This window comes from Solea solea, chromosome 8, assembly GCF_958295425.1.
Source record: "Solea solea chromosome 8, fSolSol10.1, whole genome shotgun sequence".
Classification (NCBI taxonomy): Eukaryota; Metazoa; Chordata; class Actinopteri; order Pleuronectiformes; family Soleidae; genus Solea; species Solea solea.
In genome coordinates this window covers 18260144-18277810 of record NC_081141.1, presented here as the reverse complement: position 1 = coordinate 18277810, position 17667 = coordinate 18260144, and the positions used below count along the sequence as shown (strand labels likewise).

The 17667-nt window shown below is 41.4% G+C and overlaps 1 protein-coding gene across 6 annotated transcripts; it reads right to left on the bottom strand.

Annotated features, from left to right (window-relative positions):
* Positions 1-188: 188 nt before the first annotated feature.
* LOC131463808 (ubiquitin-associated protein 2-like) lies at positions 189-16904 on the bottom strand. 6 transcript variants are annotated; one of them, XM_058635856.1, is made up of 30 exons: positions 16812-16904; positions 14975-15112; positions 14725-14802; positions 14486-14596; positions 14134-14293; positions 13838-13916; positions 13076-13180; positions 12773-12861; positions 12545-12597; positions 11911-11975; positions 10270-10486; positions 9917-10175; positions 9681-9806; positions 8407-8543; positions 7863-8101; positions 7509-7749; positions 7310-7349; positions 6953-7082; positions 6680-6737; positions 5846-6056; positions 5620-5711; positions 4965-5015; positions 4459-4534; positions 4098-4298; positions 3824-3994; positions 2944-3048; positions 2818-2850; positions 2433-2503; positions 2040-2231; positions 189-1022 (listed from the first exon to the last, which is right to left on the bottom strand). In XM_058635856.1, the coding sequence occupies exons 2-30, from the start codon at positions 15068-15070 to the stop codon at positions 927-929; spliced, it is 3582 nt and encodes a 1193-aa protein (XP_058491839.1). In that variant the 5' UTR covers positions 15071-15112; positions 16812-16904; the 3' UTR covers positions 189-926. The 6 variants fall into 6 exon arrangements, with proteins under 6 accessions (XP_058491839.1, XP_058491838.1, XP_058491840.1 ...); XM_058635855.1 differs by lacking the exon at positions 16812-16904 and adding an exon at positions 16581-16603; XM_058635857.1 differs by lacking the exon at positions 16812-16904 and adding an exon at positions 16581-16603 and having other exon boundaries at positions 9681-9803.
* Positions 16905-17667: the final 763 nt, after the last annotated feature.

The window sequence follows — 17667 nt, the reverse complement described above, 5'->3', positions numbered from 1 at the left end:
AAAATGTACATGGCAAATGTCCGCATAGACTTTGCTACATAAATATTTGCCATATGAGACACTCCACAATTCAACTCAATTAACTTTTAACTTGCAAGAGAATAACTATATACTGTATACACACACACACACACACACACACACACACACACACACACAAGTACAGAGACACTCAAGAAAGTCATAGCTCCAACTGCTCAGAACTTTTATTTCACAGGAAAGGAGGATTAAAATTAAATTAAAATATAAAATTTGGATGGACAAGTCTTGTTTTTTAAAGAGGGGAGGTGTTGACTCAAGGAGAGTAGGCAGCCCCTCCACAAGGGAGACAGGAGAGGAAAGATGGGAAGCTACAAAATGTAGTTTGGGGAATGAGCTGCTCATTCAAGACGTTATGTATCAAAAAAGAAAAAAAGAAAGAAAAAAAAAGGATGCAGTTAGTTATTATAAACCCCGCCCCCACCTCAAATGTCCTCATATGCAATCAGTGCTATAGCTCTCTCCTTTTCTCTTTTCTGGTTTCTTCCAGGAGGTTTTTGATAATTTATCTTCTTCGCTCACTCTGACCCATCATTACAATCTCTTTCTGTATTAATGTAACATCTTTTCCTGCAGTTTTGAAAAAGTAAACAAAAAAATCCTTCAAAAATAAAATGCCACATTTTATGCTCTACTATTACATATACAGTATATATATATATAAATACATACATAAATATCTTACATGTACAACCAATTTTGAAAAGGGCGTAAAAGAGAGAACCCAAAAGACTTAAGAGGACTTGTGGAGGTGGGGGGAGCGAGGCCAACGGGCCCAAGTTTGCTCATTGTGAGGGTAGTGTGTCTTTCAATTTGCCTTCTTGTTTTAGCTTTACACACGCACGCAAAATCGCGCACACACGGCCTTTTGGGGGGGGTAACATTCCTCAGTTGGCCCAGTAGGGGGAGCTGCCATAGCTGGACTTGTTGCCTTGGGATTTCTGCTGCATGCTGCTGGACTGACTGCGCTGTCCAGGACCACCCTGCAGAGAGCAAGAAATCACTTTTTTCAGTCATGTAAAAAATACATTATCAGCCACCTTCTACTATTGTTATGAGCGATAACTGATTGGGCACCAACAACTGGAGTCAGGATGTCTGGTCTCAGTTCACAATAAGTCTCTGAGGGAGTATTTATTGATGGCCAGCCAGGGAGTTCAAGTCAGTGATGAATACAATTGACAGATCAAACAAAAGCTTAATAAACAAATCGGTTTAAGTATTGCATTGATCTAGTTGCAAGAAATTAGTGTAAGTAGCGTTTGATTTAGTTCGATTTAATTATATGTCATGATCAGGGCCGGCTCTTGGCATAGGCGATATAGGCGGTCGCCTAGAGCGCCATCTGCTGGAGAGCAATCTCGCGGGGGAGGGGGGGCACCGGAGAGCAATCTCGCCTAGGGCACAAAATTAGGTAGAGCCGGCCCTGGTCATGATCTCAAAGAGGGATTTTTACCCCCTTCATAACAAACAAGGAAATGCACTTTCTAGTCTGAAGTTGGAGTGGATGGATGTTGGCTAGACAGTGTGAGGTTAACAGTCAACACATACTGATCCTGTCATGGTGGAGTGAAGGCTAAACAGATGCTACAGTGACTCAGTCAGTTCTAGTACAAAGGCTATATTCAGAATACAAAGTTGAAGTGACCCCAGTCTGATTTTATTTCCCCCTTGATGTGACTAGACCTGATTTTTCAGGGCTGTGAGGACAAAAATCTGATCGAGAATAGCAATTTCTTTCAAATCGTATTTTTGTCACTTCAGTATGTTTTTCCTATACAATCAATGTATCCAATATGTGGCCATGCTGTATAACTGACAATGGTCCTGAGCACTTAATTTATCAACTTTTAATTTATCAAGGCTGCATGGCAAAAATCAAAGTTTTTGAACTCTGCATGTGAAAGTCTCTTAAAAAGGACAGAATCCTACATTTACTAAAGAAATAAAAAAATGTAAACTCTTATTTGTGAGGATGCTTGAAAAGAACTTTTGTTTACCTGTCCCTCCTGTGCGAGGTGGTGGTGCAGCAGCTGGGAGTGGGGCTGTTGATGTGGTGGCAGGATGTGCAAGAAGGGAGCAGGGGCGTAACCTGGAGCACCCCCAGGATTCAGGGGCCCTGTTCCCCCAAGTGCTGAAGGCAGGCTGAAGGGAGGAGGTGTCCCTGTGTGGAAGCCTTGTTTGTCGAATGACTGCAGAGAGACAAGAAGATTAAAGTGAGAACATGCATGTACAGTAGTTTTAAAAATAAAATACACATCTCAAATGGAATTAAAATAAAACATTCTGTCTATTTAGACACACATTTATCCAGTGTTATTTGAGAAATTAAGTCAATGTGTAATTCGAGATGATGTGCTTGAGGCACGTCTTAAAAGCAGACATCTCCTCACCTGTGTTTTGCTGTAGATTGAACCTCCCATGTCAGGTACTCCACTGTTACCCGACCCAGACAGTCCTGGTGCTGAGGAGAGGGAGGAGAAGGGGAACAAAGAGTGGGATTTAAGGGGGATGGGAAGAAAGCAAAAAGGAAAATGATAAAGAGAGGGAAATCAAGGAGTTGGGGGGGGGGGGGGGGGGAGAAAAAAATGTGTTTCTTTACTGTTGATGAATAAATATCAGGCACTGAATGTTTTTTTCCACGGTTAGTAAAAGGGGGGCAGCCAGTAGGGAGAAGCATATTAAGTGAGGTGCTGAGGCATGTTTCTCACTTTTTTCACCCTTTGGCATGAGTCAATTTGCACATCAAAGTGCAATCACACACTTGCATATACACACCTCTGTCCAGAACACTCTTGAGAGTAGAATCATCTGCAATTGTGAATACATCTATTTTTCCCACAGGAAAACGCCCCAGCGACTTTGTGCGTGTTTATTTTGTGCACACATGTGTTGTGGGTGTACCTTTCCCTGGGCCGCTGCCCGCTGACTTGGCCTGTGACTGGGCAGAGCCTCCGTACCCTCCCTTACTGTACTCCCCAGCGTGGGCTTGAGACAGGTCATCAAAGGCTGAAGGAGGTGGAGGAGGAGGAAGAAGAAGAGTAGTACAGAGGAGGAGGAGGAGGAGGAGGCAGAATGAGCAGAGAGGGAGGGGGTAGCAAGAAAAGGATGGGGAACAGATGAGGTGAAGAGCAAAAGGAAAGAGGATGGTAGGGAAGGGGGGCATAGGAGGAGAGAGAGGCAGTAAGGTAACCTGACTAAAATGGCAGCTGTGTCTATAATGAGCTGTGTCCAACTTCAGCAGGGGGTTTGAGCTATGCATGCAGCACAAGCAAAATACACACAAGCCGGTCTCCACACACATGCAGCATTTCATGTACATGTAAAACTGGAAGTTGGATGTCTCTCATCTTTCCTCTATACATGTAATTTCAAATCAATCCTTCGTATGCACACACTGCCTCTCTCACAATACATGTACTTAAAAATAAAATCCAGCTGGCCAGACCATTGCTGTTCATGATGAAACCCTAGAATTATTGCATAATAACATTATTGTAAGTCCAGACAGTAACTTGGAGGCTAAATTAAATCTTATTCAATAACCCACAATCACAGGCTGATTATTAGTAAGCAATGAGTTAGGACAAACCCGTGTTGTCATAGTTCAAAACACAGGCTCAAACCCATACCTCATCAGAACTAGTAGATACAAAAATTACGTTTAAAATGTAAAAAAAAAATAAAAAAATTATTGAATCTGAAGAAAATGCAGTATAATTCATATGAAAACAAAAATCAGAGTAGTGAAAGAAACATTGCTCTTGATTATTCTTAATCTTACCGGCGCCATATGCATGTTGTCCATAACTGGGCTGATGCTGTTGATGAAACTGATTTGATGGGTTGGCCAGACCCATCGTAGGTTGTTTAGCTGAAGCAGGAGGCACAAACACAGTGGGACCATACTGGAAGGCTGAAGGAACCCCAGGCATACCAGCATAGTACGGCAAACCTGTAGGACATACATTTACAAAAAACGTTTGAGCAAAGTACAATATGATGAATATGTTCTTCAATTTAACATCATTTTCAAAAAAAAAGAAGCTTTTCTTTACCAGTGTATCCATAGCCAGGGGGCAGAGGGGGGTTCAGAAAGGCCTGGTTCTGTGCCTGTTGACCCTGGTTCTGACCCGTGCCCTGACCCTGTGTCCCCGCCTGAGGTGCCTGCTGCTGCTGTGACTGCACCCCAGCTGTAGACAGGCTTGTCGGTGGAGCTGGAGGAGAGGAGTCATTTCTACCAAACTTTGTTGCCTCACCTGTACAAGAAATTTTGGTAGAAAAGAATATTTAAAGTTTGACCTTCATGTCTTCAATAAAGCCATTAAAAAAGGGGGCATAATATGGATGAATGCAAGTCAACTGTGCACCACTTCAAGATCAACAATAGTCAGAAATTCAACATGAAATTTGTCATACCAGAATATGGATTATTGGCCAGGTCTCTTCCGGGCATAGCAGCTGTTGTACCAGGGAATGTTAAACCATAATAGTCCTATTTAGAAAAAAATACAAATTAGACAGCTACTTTGGAAATTCATCATCACTGCCATACAACAGAAGAAAGGATAAAATTGCAGGGGGAGGGGGGGGGGTTTGCCAAGGGTGTCAATTTGTTACAGTCAATGTTGACTCTGTTGCCACGCATTGATCAATGTAGGGGAAACTGGAAATATGTGGTATAAGTAGGTGTTAAGTTACTAGAGTCCTGTATATTGCTTGATATCTGCGGATTTCGCACAGCTTTAAACTGGCACTAGTACCTATCACTATTCAGGAGCTTTTCCTGCCAACATGGCAGTGTCAGCAAACTGAGAAATGTGACGCCCACAATTCCATTGTTGTCATTAAAAAAACCAAAAAACAAACAACAAATTCATATGCAGCAGAGACATGCATGACTGTATAAACACAAAAAGACTCACCATAGGAAGGCGAGATTGCAGCATTTGCAAGTCCTCATATCCATAGATCTGCTGTTGAAAGGATATTGAGGAAAAACTGGGTGATTATTTCAGTAACATTTGAGTTTCTACAAAATTCCTACTCATTTCGATTTTGATTTGAAAATGATTAATTCTTCAGTCCAAAATATCAAGGCATTAAAACCTCAATAGAGTGAACTCACTGCCATAATATCTTAGCATGCTTTAGCAAAATCAAACAACGTTAATGCAGGGCTGAAGATGCAAGATTTTTGTCCACACGTCTCCGGAGCACAGCCTCCTACTCCAGCGGCAGCGGTCTGTGATGTTGCTTGCGATCGCCGGCGCTGTCCCTAAATACACCAGACTCCTGTTAAATATAGCGATTTCCCTGGTAGTTGTTGGAGATTAACCCATGTTTTTTCGATTGTTAAGTAGTTTTAAATGTTGTGTGTGGGACCTCTCTTCATGTGACAACACTCTGGCCAATCAGTGTCCGGCAGTCTGACCAATCATCGCATAATACCTACTAATAGCTACTGCCGTAGCGAGTAGAGCCAGTGGAAATGCGCCTTAAGTGTGGCTTAGTCACTTGAGGCAGACACTAACACTTTTCCTAAAACAAATTCAATGATTAGGAAAAGTGTATAATTACTGGGTATGCCGGGAGCAAGCCACCAGGGCCCATGATGTACTGGTTTGCCAGGAGAGGTGGCACTCCTTGAGCCAAATTTGGAGGAGCTTTACCTGTGGAAAGCAGAAGAATGACAAAATGTAGGAAAAGTATGTCATTTTTAAATGAGTAATCAGTTGTATTTATTAAGATTCACAACGTATATCCTTATAAGGTTTCAGAAACAAAGTGATGACCCTGAACATACCGGAGGTGGCGAGCAGTTGTGCTGTACGGCTGCCTGAAGCAGAGTGTGTGGCGTTTGTGCCATTAGGATTTAGTCCTGGTGCTCCAGATGGATGATGACCATTGCTGGTTGAGCTGCTCACAGCCAGCGGGGCAGATTGACTGGGATTGATAACTTGATTGGATGACGATGAAAAGGCATGGAGGTTGCCACTGCTCTCTTCGTTATTTATCTGATGGCACAAGATGGCATATGTACTACAGCACTTTGAGTCATTGTGGGGGGGGTTCCCCGTGGATGGAGACAGGAAAAAGATCGTATATGTTTGTTTCTTTCCCGTGTGGAAAGAGCCTTAATAAGAAGACAAATTTTCAGCGAATACCATAGTTAAAGAAAATAAAGCTTTCTTTGCTGAACTCTGTAAGATCATGGTAGTATCACTGTCTCACTATGTCTTGACATTTATGTGATTTTTTATTTTTTTTTGGTAATGTTAACATGAATGGGCCTCTCATCCTTAATACCCTTTTAGGTCATGAATCCTCCATGCCTTCAGTGAGAGACGGACCCTCACCTGGGTTGAAGCTGCCGTAGGGGGATTACCCCAGAAGGCATAGCAGAGATGGTTAAGTTGTTATTAAGATGTGACCCAAAAACTGTGTTACCTTACCTACATAGAAATATGTATTTCTATGGATTTATTAGTCACTTTGGTTAAAAGCATCTGCTAAATGACATGTAATGTAATTTAAAGAATGTTGGAATGCGTAAGGCAAATAAACTTCAACACAATATATAACATTAATCCTGTAATAATACGGCCAGTGTTGTGTGCATGCATGTACACAGACTTACCGTTAAGGAGGAGCTTGTGGCAAGGGCCAATCCAGTTGCGTGAGTGGTGGTCATGTGACTAAAAACAGAGAAATATGAATCCGTCAGTGTGCTTAAATCTGATGACGCCACAGCAGCACATCACCCAGGAAGCATTGGCAAGAGGATGAGAGATTCAGTCAATGATATATCCACATAACAAGATTAAGATATGTGCTTGAAAACATCATTATCTCAAACACAAATCGAGTGATGCAAAAACACTATATAGAGTGAGAGTGAACCTTTGCTTACCTGCTGAGCGTGGGGATGGGTGTTGAGTGGGAAGGTGTGACTGCAGGGGAAGGGATGTGATGAATGGGGCCACTGTCGCTTGTCATGACAGGAGACTCCGTTTTCACAATTCTAGACGACGATGACGTGGCTGATTCAAAAACAAAATGAACATTTTGTTCATACAGAGTAACTGCATGAGAAGGAGAACAAACATAAAATACAAATGCGGGCATTGTATCCTGTTCTTTATCAAGCCTCATCAACTCACTGAGGATATTCTCTGCTTCCTACCAGATGCATTTAATAATCAATATTCATTATATTATGTTTCACTGGCCACTCCACTGCAGTCCACTCAGTGCCGAGTGTACTTACTGTCTTGCGTGCTCTGTGTCTTCATTCCACTGTAGCCATTCTACAAAGGATAGAAAATATTTAGGATTTACTTTTGTTATTCTGCTTTTTGTCAACTGTTGTGCAGAAACCTGTGCTTGCTGAAAATAACAGATCAGCAGTTATCTACATTGTTCTCTTATTTTGGGAGCCTGAGGCCAATGGAAAGATTAATCCTCACCATTAGAGGTCCACCAGCAACTGATGTGACATCTTTGCTCTGTGAGAAGCCAAGATGAGGTGGCATGGGCCTTTGACCACTGTTGTCCACACGGCTGACTGTGGCAGGGGATGCAGAGGATGGAGGAGCAGCTGCACTGGGAAGACCCAGAGAGGGTGAGGGTGTGGCACTGGGTAAGCCCAGAGATGGTGAGGGGAAGCCAGAGTCTGGGGGTAAGCTGGGCAAACTACTCATGTGTTCACTAAGAAAAGGGTAGATGAGGAAAGACGCAAAATGATAATGTGACTCAAGCAGTTTCTAGCTGAAACCAATACACACAAATTTATAGAAACCTCCAGTACTAAATATACACACCTCACAGATCCTGGCTTTGAGAACAGGCTGCTTTGTGACTGCTGTGTGGGAACAGCAGAAGGGACTGAAATGGGTGCTGGAGCTGGGGCTTGAATGGTGGCTTGTTCTCTGGGCATCTCCACCTGGGCCATGTCCACTGTTCCACTACCAGCCTCAGAGCCAAAGTCAAGAGCTCCAAACTGAACATTCAGGCCAGACATATCTGCCGAGCCCGGCATCTCCACTGCTGACGATGGGATCTGAGGTAAATAGGGGGATTTTAAGTTGAACTAGGGAAATATATCTTAACAGTTATTTATCTGTTCGTGTAAAATATTTTCACTCAAAAGTTACAGTAAAAACAGTTTCAACTGCTCAGTTTTTACTTCAGTAGGAGATTCTAGTGACAAATGTGTGAAGTTTGGATATGCTGAAAGGAGTTACAAACCTTGATAGCTAGTCATCCATGTTTTGGCCAATTACAATTAGCATTTTAGTTCTATTTCATGTCTTGCACTTAGGTTAAAATTAAGTTAAAACCCATTTTGTTAGATAAAACGCTAACCTTTGAGGGAGGAGGTACTCTGCGTCTCTGCGTTTTTAGCTGCCGCTGAGGGGCTTCCATCATGGAAGGTTCCAGGCCTGGCAGCTTCACCCCAGGCGAGGGTCCATCTCTCACTGAAGGCATGGGGGATTCATGACCTAAAAGGGTATTAAGGATGAGAGGCCCATTCATGTTAACATTACCAAAAAAAATAAAAAAATCACATAAATGTCAAGACATAGTGAGACAGTGATACTACCATGATCTTACAGAGTTCAGCAAAGAAAGTTCCATTTTCTTTAACTATGGTATTCGCTGAAAATTTGTCTTGTTATTAAGGCCCTTTCCACACGGGAAAGGAACAAACATATACAATCTTTTTCCTGTCTCCATCCACGGGGAACCCCCCCACAATGACTCAAAGTGCTGTAGTACATATGCCATGCCTGTGAGTGGCGCTGTAAAGCTACACCAAAGAGGAGAAGACGACGCTACACAAACACAGCACTGACAGGATGAACCGAACAAGGGGAAAGAAAGGCAATAAAAGCTGTCATAAAGAAAACACACTTAACACCGTTGACAACTAAGTGACTTTGTCGCTACATTTAGTGACTATACAGACCTACTAAAAAAAGCGACTAGAGACAAATCTAGCAAGTTGCGACTTCCTGGCATCACCCTAACAACTTTCCAAGAAGGAAATCACCATTTCTGCTGCACGAGTAAACTTCATCTTGTTGTATTTACTGTGGCTGGAGGGTCGGTCCGAGTGTAGACACAGAAATTGAAAGAGAGAAAGAAACGCTGTAACATACAGCATAGAGTCACAGACCAGAATGAGGTGTGGACTTGCAGTATAGCTGACCATGTGCGGAGCGATCACTCTTCTGTACATTCAAGTAAAATCCCTTATTTCATGATTCAGTTTCACTGTTGAATTTCACTTAATTTTTCTTCACCCCCTCTGAGGTCGACGAGGACAGGACGTGTTCTCGAGAGCTAACATCTTTTCAGGGTGACTTAACTTACTTTTCATGGAAAGTTAGCAACACTGTCTCCAAAGACAACAATGACAAACAAAGATTTCAGTGTTTCTCCCCCAATTTCCTAAAATCCTTTCGGTCCAGACACAAGCCAGAGTTACAAGCATCAGCTCAGTGACCTTCTACAGTCGCAAACAACCCAATAATTACACATGACAATAATCAATCAAGATTCATTTTAACATGTTATATGCTACGATGATGTTCAAACCTTTAGTCGCACAATATGAGTCAGTTAAGTATTCCTACCTGGTGGTGTGGGGACCTGTGGCGCATGCAACTGAGACATGCTCAGAGACTCTGTGGTGGACTGTTGTTGTCTCTGTGCCAGCTGGCTGAGCACTGCTGATGGTTCCGGCTGAAGCTTCATCTCTACTGGGGAGAAATACAAATACTCATAACTATTGCACAGCTGCACACTAACCACTTGCATCACTGTCAGTTACTTAAAACCAAATTGTCATACCTAAAAAAGATAAACTTACGTTGTTGGGTAGTAACTGGGCCGTTTTCGACTCTTTGGGTCTTGATGTCTAAAGAGGGAAAAGAGGCAGGAGCAGGACTTTGCATTGGAGGTGGCCCTACTTCTTTGGAAACATTACTGCTGCTGGTGGTGTTGGCTAAAGTTTGACCAGCTCTCTGACCAAGCCGAGGCCCATTGAGCTGTTCCGATGTCCTGATGTCAGAGGCAGATGTCGGCTTCGGTGCATTTAGAGAACCAAATCCAGAACCCAGGACTGAAGACTGAGAGGATGACAAGAGAAACAAGAACTGAATACAACATCATAGTGATAGAACACCAAGTGTTAAGTGATTATTAAGTGATATGTGTCTGTACCAGTGCAGCATGTGCATAGGTGGTGCTAGCAGAGGCGGCATGGGCATAGCTGTTGGCTGTGGCGTGTGCATAGCTGTGTGTTGCAGTGCGCCCATTGTGGTGGGAATTGGTAAACACCAGACTCGAGCCCAAATCCTCAGCTGAGGGGCCATCGACTATCACTCCCAAGTCCATAGCATTTTCTCCAGCCTTTGGTAGTAGGCTAGCCAGATCCACACTAGATAGAAGCAGTGGTCAGGAAAACAGAGTTAGCAAACGTTTGGGATCAGGGTAAACAACTAGGGATGCACCGATATGACTATTTCCACCGATACCGATATCCGATATTAATATTGCTGCTATGGCCGATAACCGATATTTACCGATATCGATATATGTTTTTTAAAAAAACGTTTCTGAGATGATAAAAGTTTGTACAGAATGAAAATCATGCAAGCTGAATTTTTGAATGTCTTTCTTTATTTTCAAAACATGTTTTACCTCCAAATAACAAGGTCACATAAGACACAAGTAACCAACTACAAGTAAAGGTTTTTAGAAACCTTTACCACTTGTAGCAAGTGTGTAACTAAATTAAAGTACAGTTTAACTCCCTCAACTCACTAAACTCCTGTGAGAAAGTTTGGATCATAAATTACAAACATGAACATAAATAAAAATAATACCCTGCCAAAGTTACTGTAACCGAGATAAGGGCGTCTATACTGGGTACGTAAATAAAGTCAACAACCCTTCCTCCCGGCAACAACAACCGCGCCACTTCCCTTCACAATAAAACTACACAACAGATATGAGAAACAATACCTGACAAGCTCTACTAAGAGCTGCCATAATTAAAAAAAACATGTTAAAATACTTTATCAAACTTGCCAGTATTCATGGCAACCAGATATTTATTCAATTGCAAAACATCGGAAAGTAGCGCCGACTTGGCAGGTTGTTGCGGGGTTCAATATGCGCTATCAACCTCGGCTGGTCGTCAAGAGCAATCATTTCCATTACCTTGATCGTTATTGCCCTGGCCACTGTCTTCCTTTGGTCGAGTCCCAGCTGCGCTGCTTTCTTTTTGTCTGCTGCCTAATGTTACTAGTGTTAGCTTCCTGCCGTTGTTTGTGTACTTCTGGGTGGCGGTTTTTCAAATGACATGATCAAATTTGTGGTATTGAATGACTTGACGCGGAACCCTCCTCGCATTACCTCGACTTTGCAAGTGTTGCATAATGCTTTTCGCGTATCTTCTATTGACACCCTGAAAAATCGCCCACACCGCTGACATTCTCTCTCCTCCACACACACACACACACACACACACACCTTGTGCTGCGCTTGCATCACTGACGCTGTCCCCTTCCCGACACACATACACAAACAGCAATTAGACGGGTATAAACATCGGTTGTTAAAATCGGCGCAGTTTTACTCATTGCACCGATGCCGATATGTTAAAAAATGACGAACATCGGCCGATACCAATATTAATGCCGATATATCGTGCATCCCTATAAACAACTATAAGATAATGGCATTGATTTAGTACAATGTCATGTCACAAAATAAAGTCATTTTTGATTTTTTTTATGAACAAAATAAATAATTTGTGTAGCATTTTAAGATGACTGCACTTCAGACAGGGTATCTTACTTTTGTCCAGGTGTGTTGCGATTTCCCAGGGCAGAAGAGGCAGTGAATACTTTGGTCTCAGACAACTGTAAAAAAAACCATCAAAATCAAACATAAGCATTGGATGAATATTGTAACACAGCATAAATAACTGACTTTATTCAGAAGTGAATATGTTTAAAGCCCAGGACCACACTGGAATGTCTTGATTTCATTTAAGCTCCATTTACTATTGGGATCTGTTCACCTTCAATATATCTGTTGCACATATCACACAACACATCCTGGACCCGTTTCAAAGTAATAGCATTTGTTTGCTGAATCCACCTGTTTTCATAACAATGCTTTCCTATGAAATATTTGCAGGAATATAGAGGCACTCAAGAGTGCTACTATTTAATTCAGTGCAGAAAAGTATGTATTTTAGTACATTCTTACAATAATAAGTGCAAATCCTATGTAAAACACAGCAGATACGCTAACTAACAACACGCTGTGCGATACGCAGCTGTCAAACATTTCACACATCCAGTGTGGCCCTGACATAAGTTAGAACTCAATAATAGTAGACATTGTTTGTTGACAGGTTTTGAACAGATTTAAGAAAAAGGCTAATAACAATTCCTTTCATATATGATTACAAATGCTGCCTTACATCCTCATTCCATTCTTCCGAAGTCCAATCTTCGACATTGCCTGTCCATGTTCCTAAAAAAAGAAAAAAGAAAAGAGAGCAGCTCATAAATACTCTTGAAGTTTTCAGCAATGACACTTGAGCGCTAAACTTTTGATTAATTTGCTCTGTTTGAACATTTAAGACCAGGCTGAAACTTTTAAGTCATGATTCAAAACATATTGTCTTCTGTTATTTGTTTTCCCCTACCAGGTGCCTCAGCAGACTTGTTGCCCTCTCCTTCCCATGACTCCTGGTGGGCTCCAGAGTTTGCCGTGTAGTCAGCGGGATTGAAGATGCTGTAAGAAAAGACAGCAGGAAAGGTGGCGACATGGAGAAAGGAAATTGTTTTATTGCTGCTCCTTGTGATATGACATGAGAAATTAAGCTGTACATTTTCTAAGAATAGATTCAAAACATTTGCTTTTAAGATAAGGGCTTGTAATCACCTCTTCCTACATCAGGTATGCAACGTACACTACATAATACACACACACACACACACACACTTACCCCATTCCCTGGGAGGAGAACCTGTTCCCAACAGCTGCTCTTCCTCTACCACGTCCGCCTGAGACTGCACCTGCGCCTGGGCCTGAGCCTGGGCCTGAGCCTGAGGTGGGGGGAAAAAAAAAACCTTGACTGACTTTTGCTATTTAGTCTCAACTTCTCATCATTTGAGTGGATCATTAAAAGTCAATGTTGTTGACCAAAATGTATTGCCCATATATGCACTGTCAAAACACAAGGTATATTGTTTGCCACCAAATATCCAACATGCATATATTTCCCCCCAATTAAAGCACAATTGGACTCAATTCACAGCTTTAACTTCACCATTCTTAGATACTTTGTTATAAACAAAGCCTATAAATCCTGGTGTTTGTTTATGATATCTCCAATCACTCACACTTACTTGCCGCCACTCAAATGCCTGTAGACAAAAATAGATTTTGCCAGCTACACCATCAAAACATATGCAATGACATTTTAGACAACAGATAAGATTTGGATACATTTATAAACACGTTTGGTAGGACTGCAGGTAATTATTTTCATGGTTAAATTAATCTGTTACTTTCTCAATTAATTACTTGTTTGGTTAATAAAGTGCCAAGAACGGGGAAAATGACAATTAGTGCTTAATAAAACTCAAAATGAAAAACAATGTGCTAAAATGGTTTTTGATCACAAATCAAACTGGGTTTTTTTTAAGCTTCTTTAATATAATGAGAATTTGTAACTGCAAAGATAACTTATTTTCTGTATTGCTCACCTCTGCCCCGGCCCCTGCGTCCACGGTCACCCCCTCTCTCCCCTGGGGCCACCTCAAATCCATTCTCTTCTAACCGACCTGGAATTTCACAAATACAGGCACATTAAAAACAAATGTAATATACATTTGTTTTTAATTGACACTGAGAATGACAGCTGAGCCGAAAGCTGAGGGAAATTTAAAGGATGAGCGATGATTCCAACAGTTTGTTTTTACAACGTTTGAAAATAAATTGTCACTGTCAAGAATGTGGGGGAAAATGGCAACATTAGCATATTCTTGGTACCGTTCTAACCTTCGCGGCCTCGGCTGATGCCTCTGCCCCTCCTGCTGGACCCTCCACGTCCACGACTGGCCTCCCTCTCTCCTCCTTTTTTCTCCTTGCTCTCCTTTATTTCTGAGCTTCCTCCTTCTTTCCCGAGATTACGCTTCTTCCCCACAGTCTCCCAGGAGGTCTGACAGAGGTTTACAACGACACAAGTTTGAAACACTGACTAGTATCATACACTGATATTATGGGGTCAATTTGGCAAGATTAATGGCTGCTAAGTCCCTGAATAAACATATGATCTGCGAACATATGACGCATGAACACAAGCAACCTATTTGAACATGAATGAGAAGTGGACATTTGTGTACAAACTTACTGTGACAGAGTTGCTCTCCAGCAGAAAATTAATAGCTCTGTTTACATCTTCGTTGCAGTCATGGAGGGCTACCATGCATTCATCTTGAGTCTTCCCAGTTACCTCAATCAACTATGAGCATTCAAAGCAGGAAAATGCAGTGTCAAGGTAAATTGTCGAACATAGCAATTATACAGTCCCAGCAAGACTATAGGCTGATAGATGATGTATTTGATAAAAATGTGTCAAAAATAAATTACCTGTTTGACTTTGTCTTCAAAGTCAGCATCATTTTTGTCATAGATCACTTGGGCTAAGCGGATCTGTTCTGCTGTGGCCTGGAAGAAAAGAGTTTAATAAGAAACAATTAAAAAAACAGGTTACTAGCTCCATTTTCAATCCAAGATGCTACAATCTCAGATGAGGTACATTATCTGGGACATAGACCAAACCTATCAAATGTAGCGTAAATGTAAATACAACTCTGGATGTACAAGAATGAAAACCCACCTGTATCTGTTTTTGTGGCTGTGTTGTTTGTGAGGTGCTGGGCAGCGTTCTGTCCCGAGTTCCCCGGGCTTGATTGCTGACCACTGAAGTCATCATATACAGTATATACAAAACAATGTATGTACAAAATAGAAAAATCTAGGAGAAGGAAAATGGAAGAGAGGCAAAGTCAAATGGCAGCCACAGATGTGATTGTTGCAATGAGTTTAATTCCTATGAAAAGACAATACTGATTAAATGTTCATTGCCAGTATGGTATACTAAATAAGCAGACCAAGACTCACTGTTGTCAAGTATACCATGTAAGACTATAACCCCATCTGTCGCCTCCACCTCCCTGGTTAAATTTAGCCAGCCAAGAGGGGACTGTCCAAGTGTCAATTTACAATCCACCCCAGACTCCCACACAAAAACAACTACAAGTATGCACCAGTGTCTGTAATGTAGGTAATATCAAATAAAACACTTTTCCCAATCAATGAAGTTGAAAGAATGACAGACATTTTGCATCTGGTTTAAAGGTAGTAAACAAAACTAAATGAGGCTGGGCTTTTAACAATATTAAATGGTGTAAATGTAAATCAAGATCATACACTCAGCCTAGTTGTCAGACAACCGCCAACTTGTCAGCATGGAAACAAAAGAGAGTCACTAGGGGTTGAACAAGGTCTTCCTATCAAACCTAAATCGCAATTGGAACCAATTCATCAATCGCAAAGGCTGCAACAGTTTTCTTTTTGATTGTTGAATGTTTTATGTCGATTTGAAGAATGTAATACCTATTGTAAACAACCCACGTTTAACTTCTTATCGTATTGCATTGCAGTGTGGTAGTTAATATTCTGAGTGTATATCGTGGCAATGTTTCATTGCGTTTAAGCTCTATTACGCATTAAATATAGAACTGAAAATTGATTTCAAAGTGGTGCCTACAATCAATTACTATGAGTCCGAAAATCGCTATTAGATATTTTCTCGAAATCGTTCAGCCCCAGATTCACCGACTGATAGCATTACTAGCGCCTGACAAAGGAAATGTTAGAAAACACAACTACTAAAATGCAAATACCACCATTTGTAAGTCTTCTGAATCAAATCTGGAATTATTTATTTTAGTCAGATTATTCTGGAGAATGGTACATATGGAAACATGAGCCGCATTAGCCAACACGTATGTTAGCCTTTGGTCAAGTAGCTAACTTAGCTTTAGCATGGCTCACCCCTCGTCTTTGTTCCGTGTTAGACCAACACGCTTTAAACGTATATCGCCTATGGTGTATATACTAACAAACTTGCTTCGGGAACAGTTAAGTTAACTGCTAGTGTGACTGATGTCGGCACAGCCCAACTGAGACATGACCGAAAAATAAACAACTGTGACGACTGATAAACATGTAGCCTTTGTGTAAACCGAGAGGCACGGCAGGATTAGCCTGGCATGTTGGGAGAACTAGTGCGACAAGACGAAATATTGCGTGTTTTATTAGCATTCACAACACCCGACGTCGAACATTTTTTATACTCAGAATATAATTAGATCGAGTCTGTCGAAGACGGTCGAAAATCGCGTGGCTCGACCACGCCGCGACTGCAAATGCTAACTGACCCGGCGTGTGAAGAACCAGTCCGCCGTACAATACAGCGCCACAGTCCGGATACGGCACTCTTTAGCTAGCAGGATAGTTAGTTAGCTTCCCACCAAACAAGACGACGAGAGTCACCTAATCGACGGTTTGTTTCTCTTAAACTAGTTTTTTAAGGGTATACGTCAGCGTGCCTTTGTTGTTCTAATGGCTTTAAACGTATACGACTCTATTTTTTTGTTTCGTTTCTTTACCTGCTAACACGACTCGCTCAGCCAGCAGCAGCAGCAGTTGCTGTCACGTGACCCCACCGCGCCGTTGTTCAACGTTGAGGGCCTGACACCGCCAACCAAAACCCACCAGCTGGACACGTGGTTCGTCGCCTTGTCCCGTCAAGACGTCCGCGTTCACGTTCCGGAGTGCGCTTCGCTGTGGCCTCCATGGCCGTATAATAAGAACATATTTGTATAAAATATATATATATATGAAAGCTAAATGGGAGTAGTTAATATGAAAGTATAATATCAAGACTCAGATTGGGACACACTTGGCTTTACATAATATACATAAACGTGACTTGGGTAATTGTAATAGTGATTTTTTGGAATCAAGAAGAACTCATAGAACTTGTTATGGTTCAGTGTGATTAAAATGAGGCAGACAGGATAAAGACTTAGGGAAATAAACGTGCAATTGGACCTTATAGACGTTTTACGGAAAATCAGGGCGTTATAAAATCATATTTCGTTATCTATCTGGTAGTATCTGGACTGATTAAAAGAATATAGGTGATAAAGGTATAGTTTTTTGTCTTTCCTTTTTTGGCTTGCTGTCTTGATCCATACTCCTTACTATTTGGTGGCAGTAATGCACCATAAAGTTGTTTGCAAACTGCCAATAAACACAAGAAAAATAATATATATTTTAAATAATTATAATTCATTCTCATGTATAATAACACAATTCTGTTTAGTACAAGAACATGTGTAGTAAAATTGTTGCAATACATCCACAGTGGCCATGTGCCCTATAAAGACATCACATAATATCCAGTGTTATTTGCATAGGGGCCCCAATAAAATATCAGGATAAATAACATAACCCATGGAA

What these genes read in the sequence shown, in the direction of transcription:
- LOC131463808 (XM_058635856.1), bottom strand. Translation starts at nt 15,070, where the DNA reads ATGATGACTTCAGTGGTCAGCAATCAAGCCCGGGGAACTCGGGACAGA. An exon ending in CCTATGCACATGCTGCACTG is followed by an intron (nt 10,176 to 10,269) that starts GTACAGACACAT and finishes TCATCCTCTCAG; the next exon opens with TCTTCAGTCCTGGGTTCTGG. An exon ending in CCACAAGCTCCTCCTTAACG is followed by an intron (nt 6,057 to 6,679) that starts GTAAGTCTGTGT and finishes TTGTGCCATCAG; the next exon opens with ATAAATAACGAAGAGAGCAG.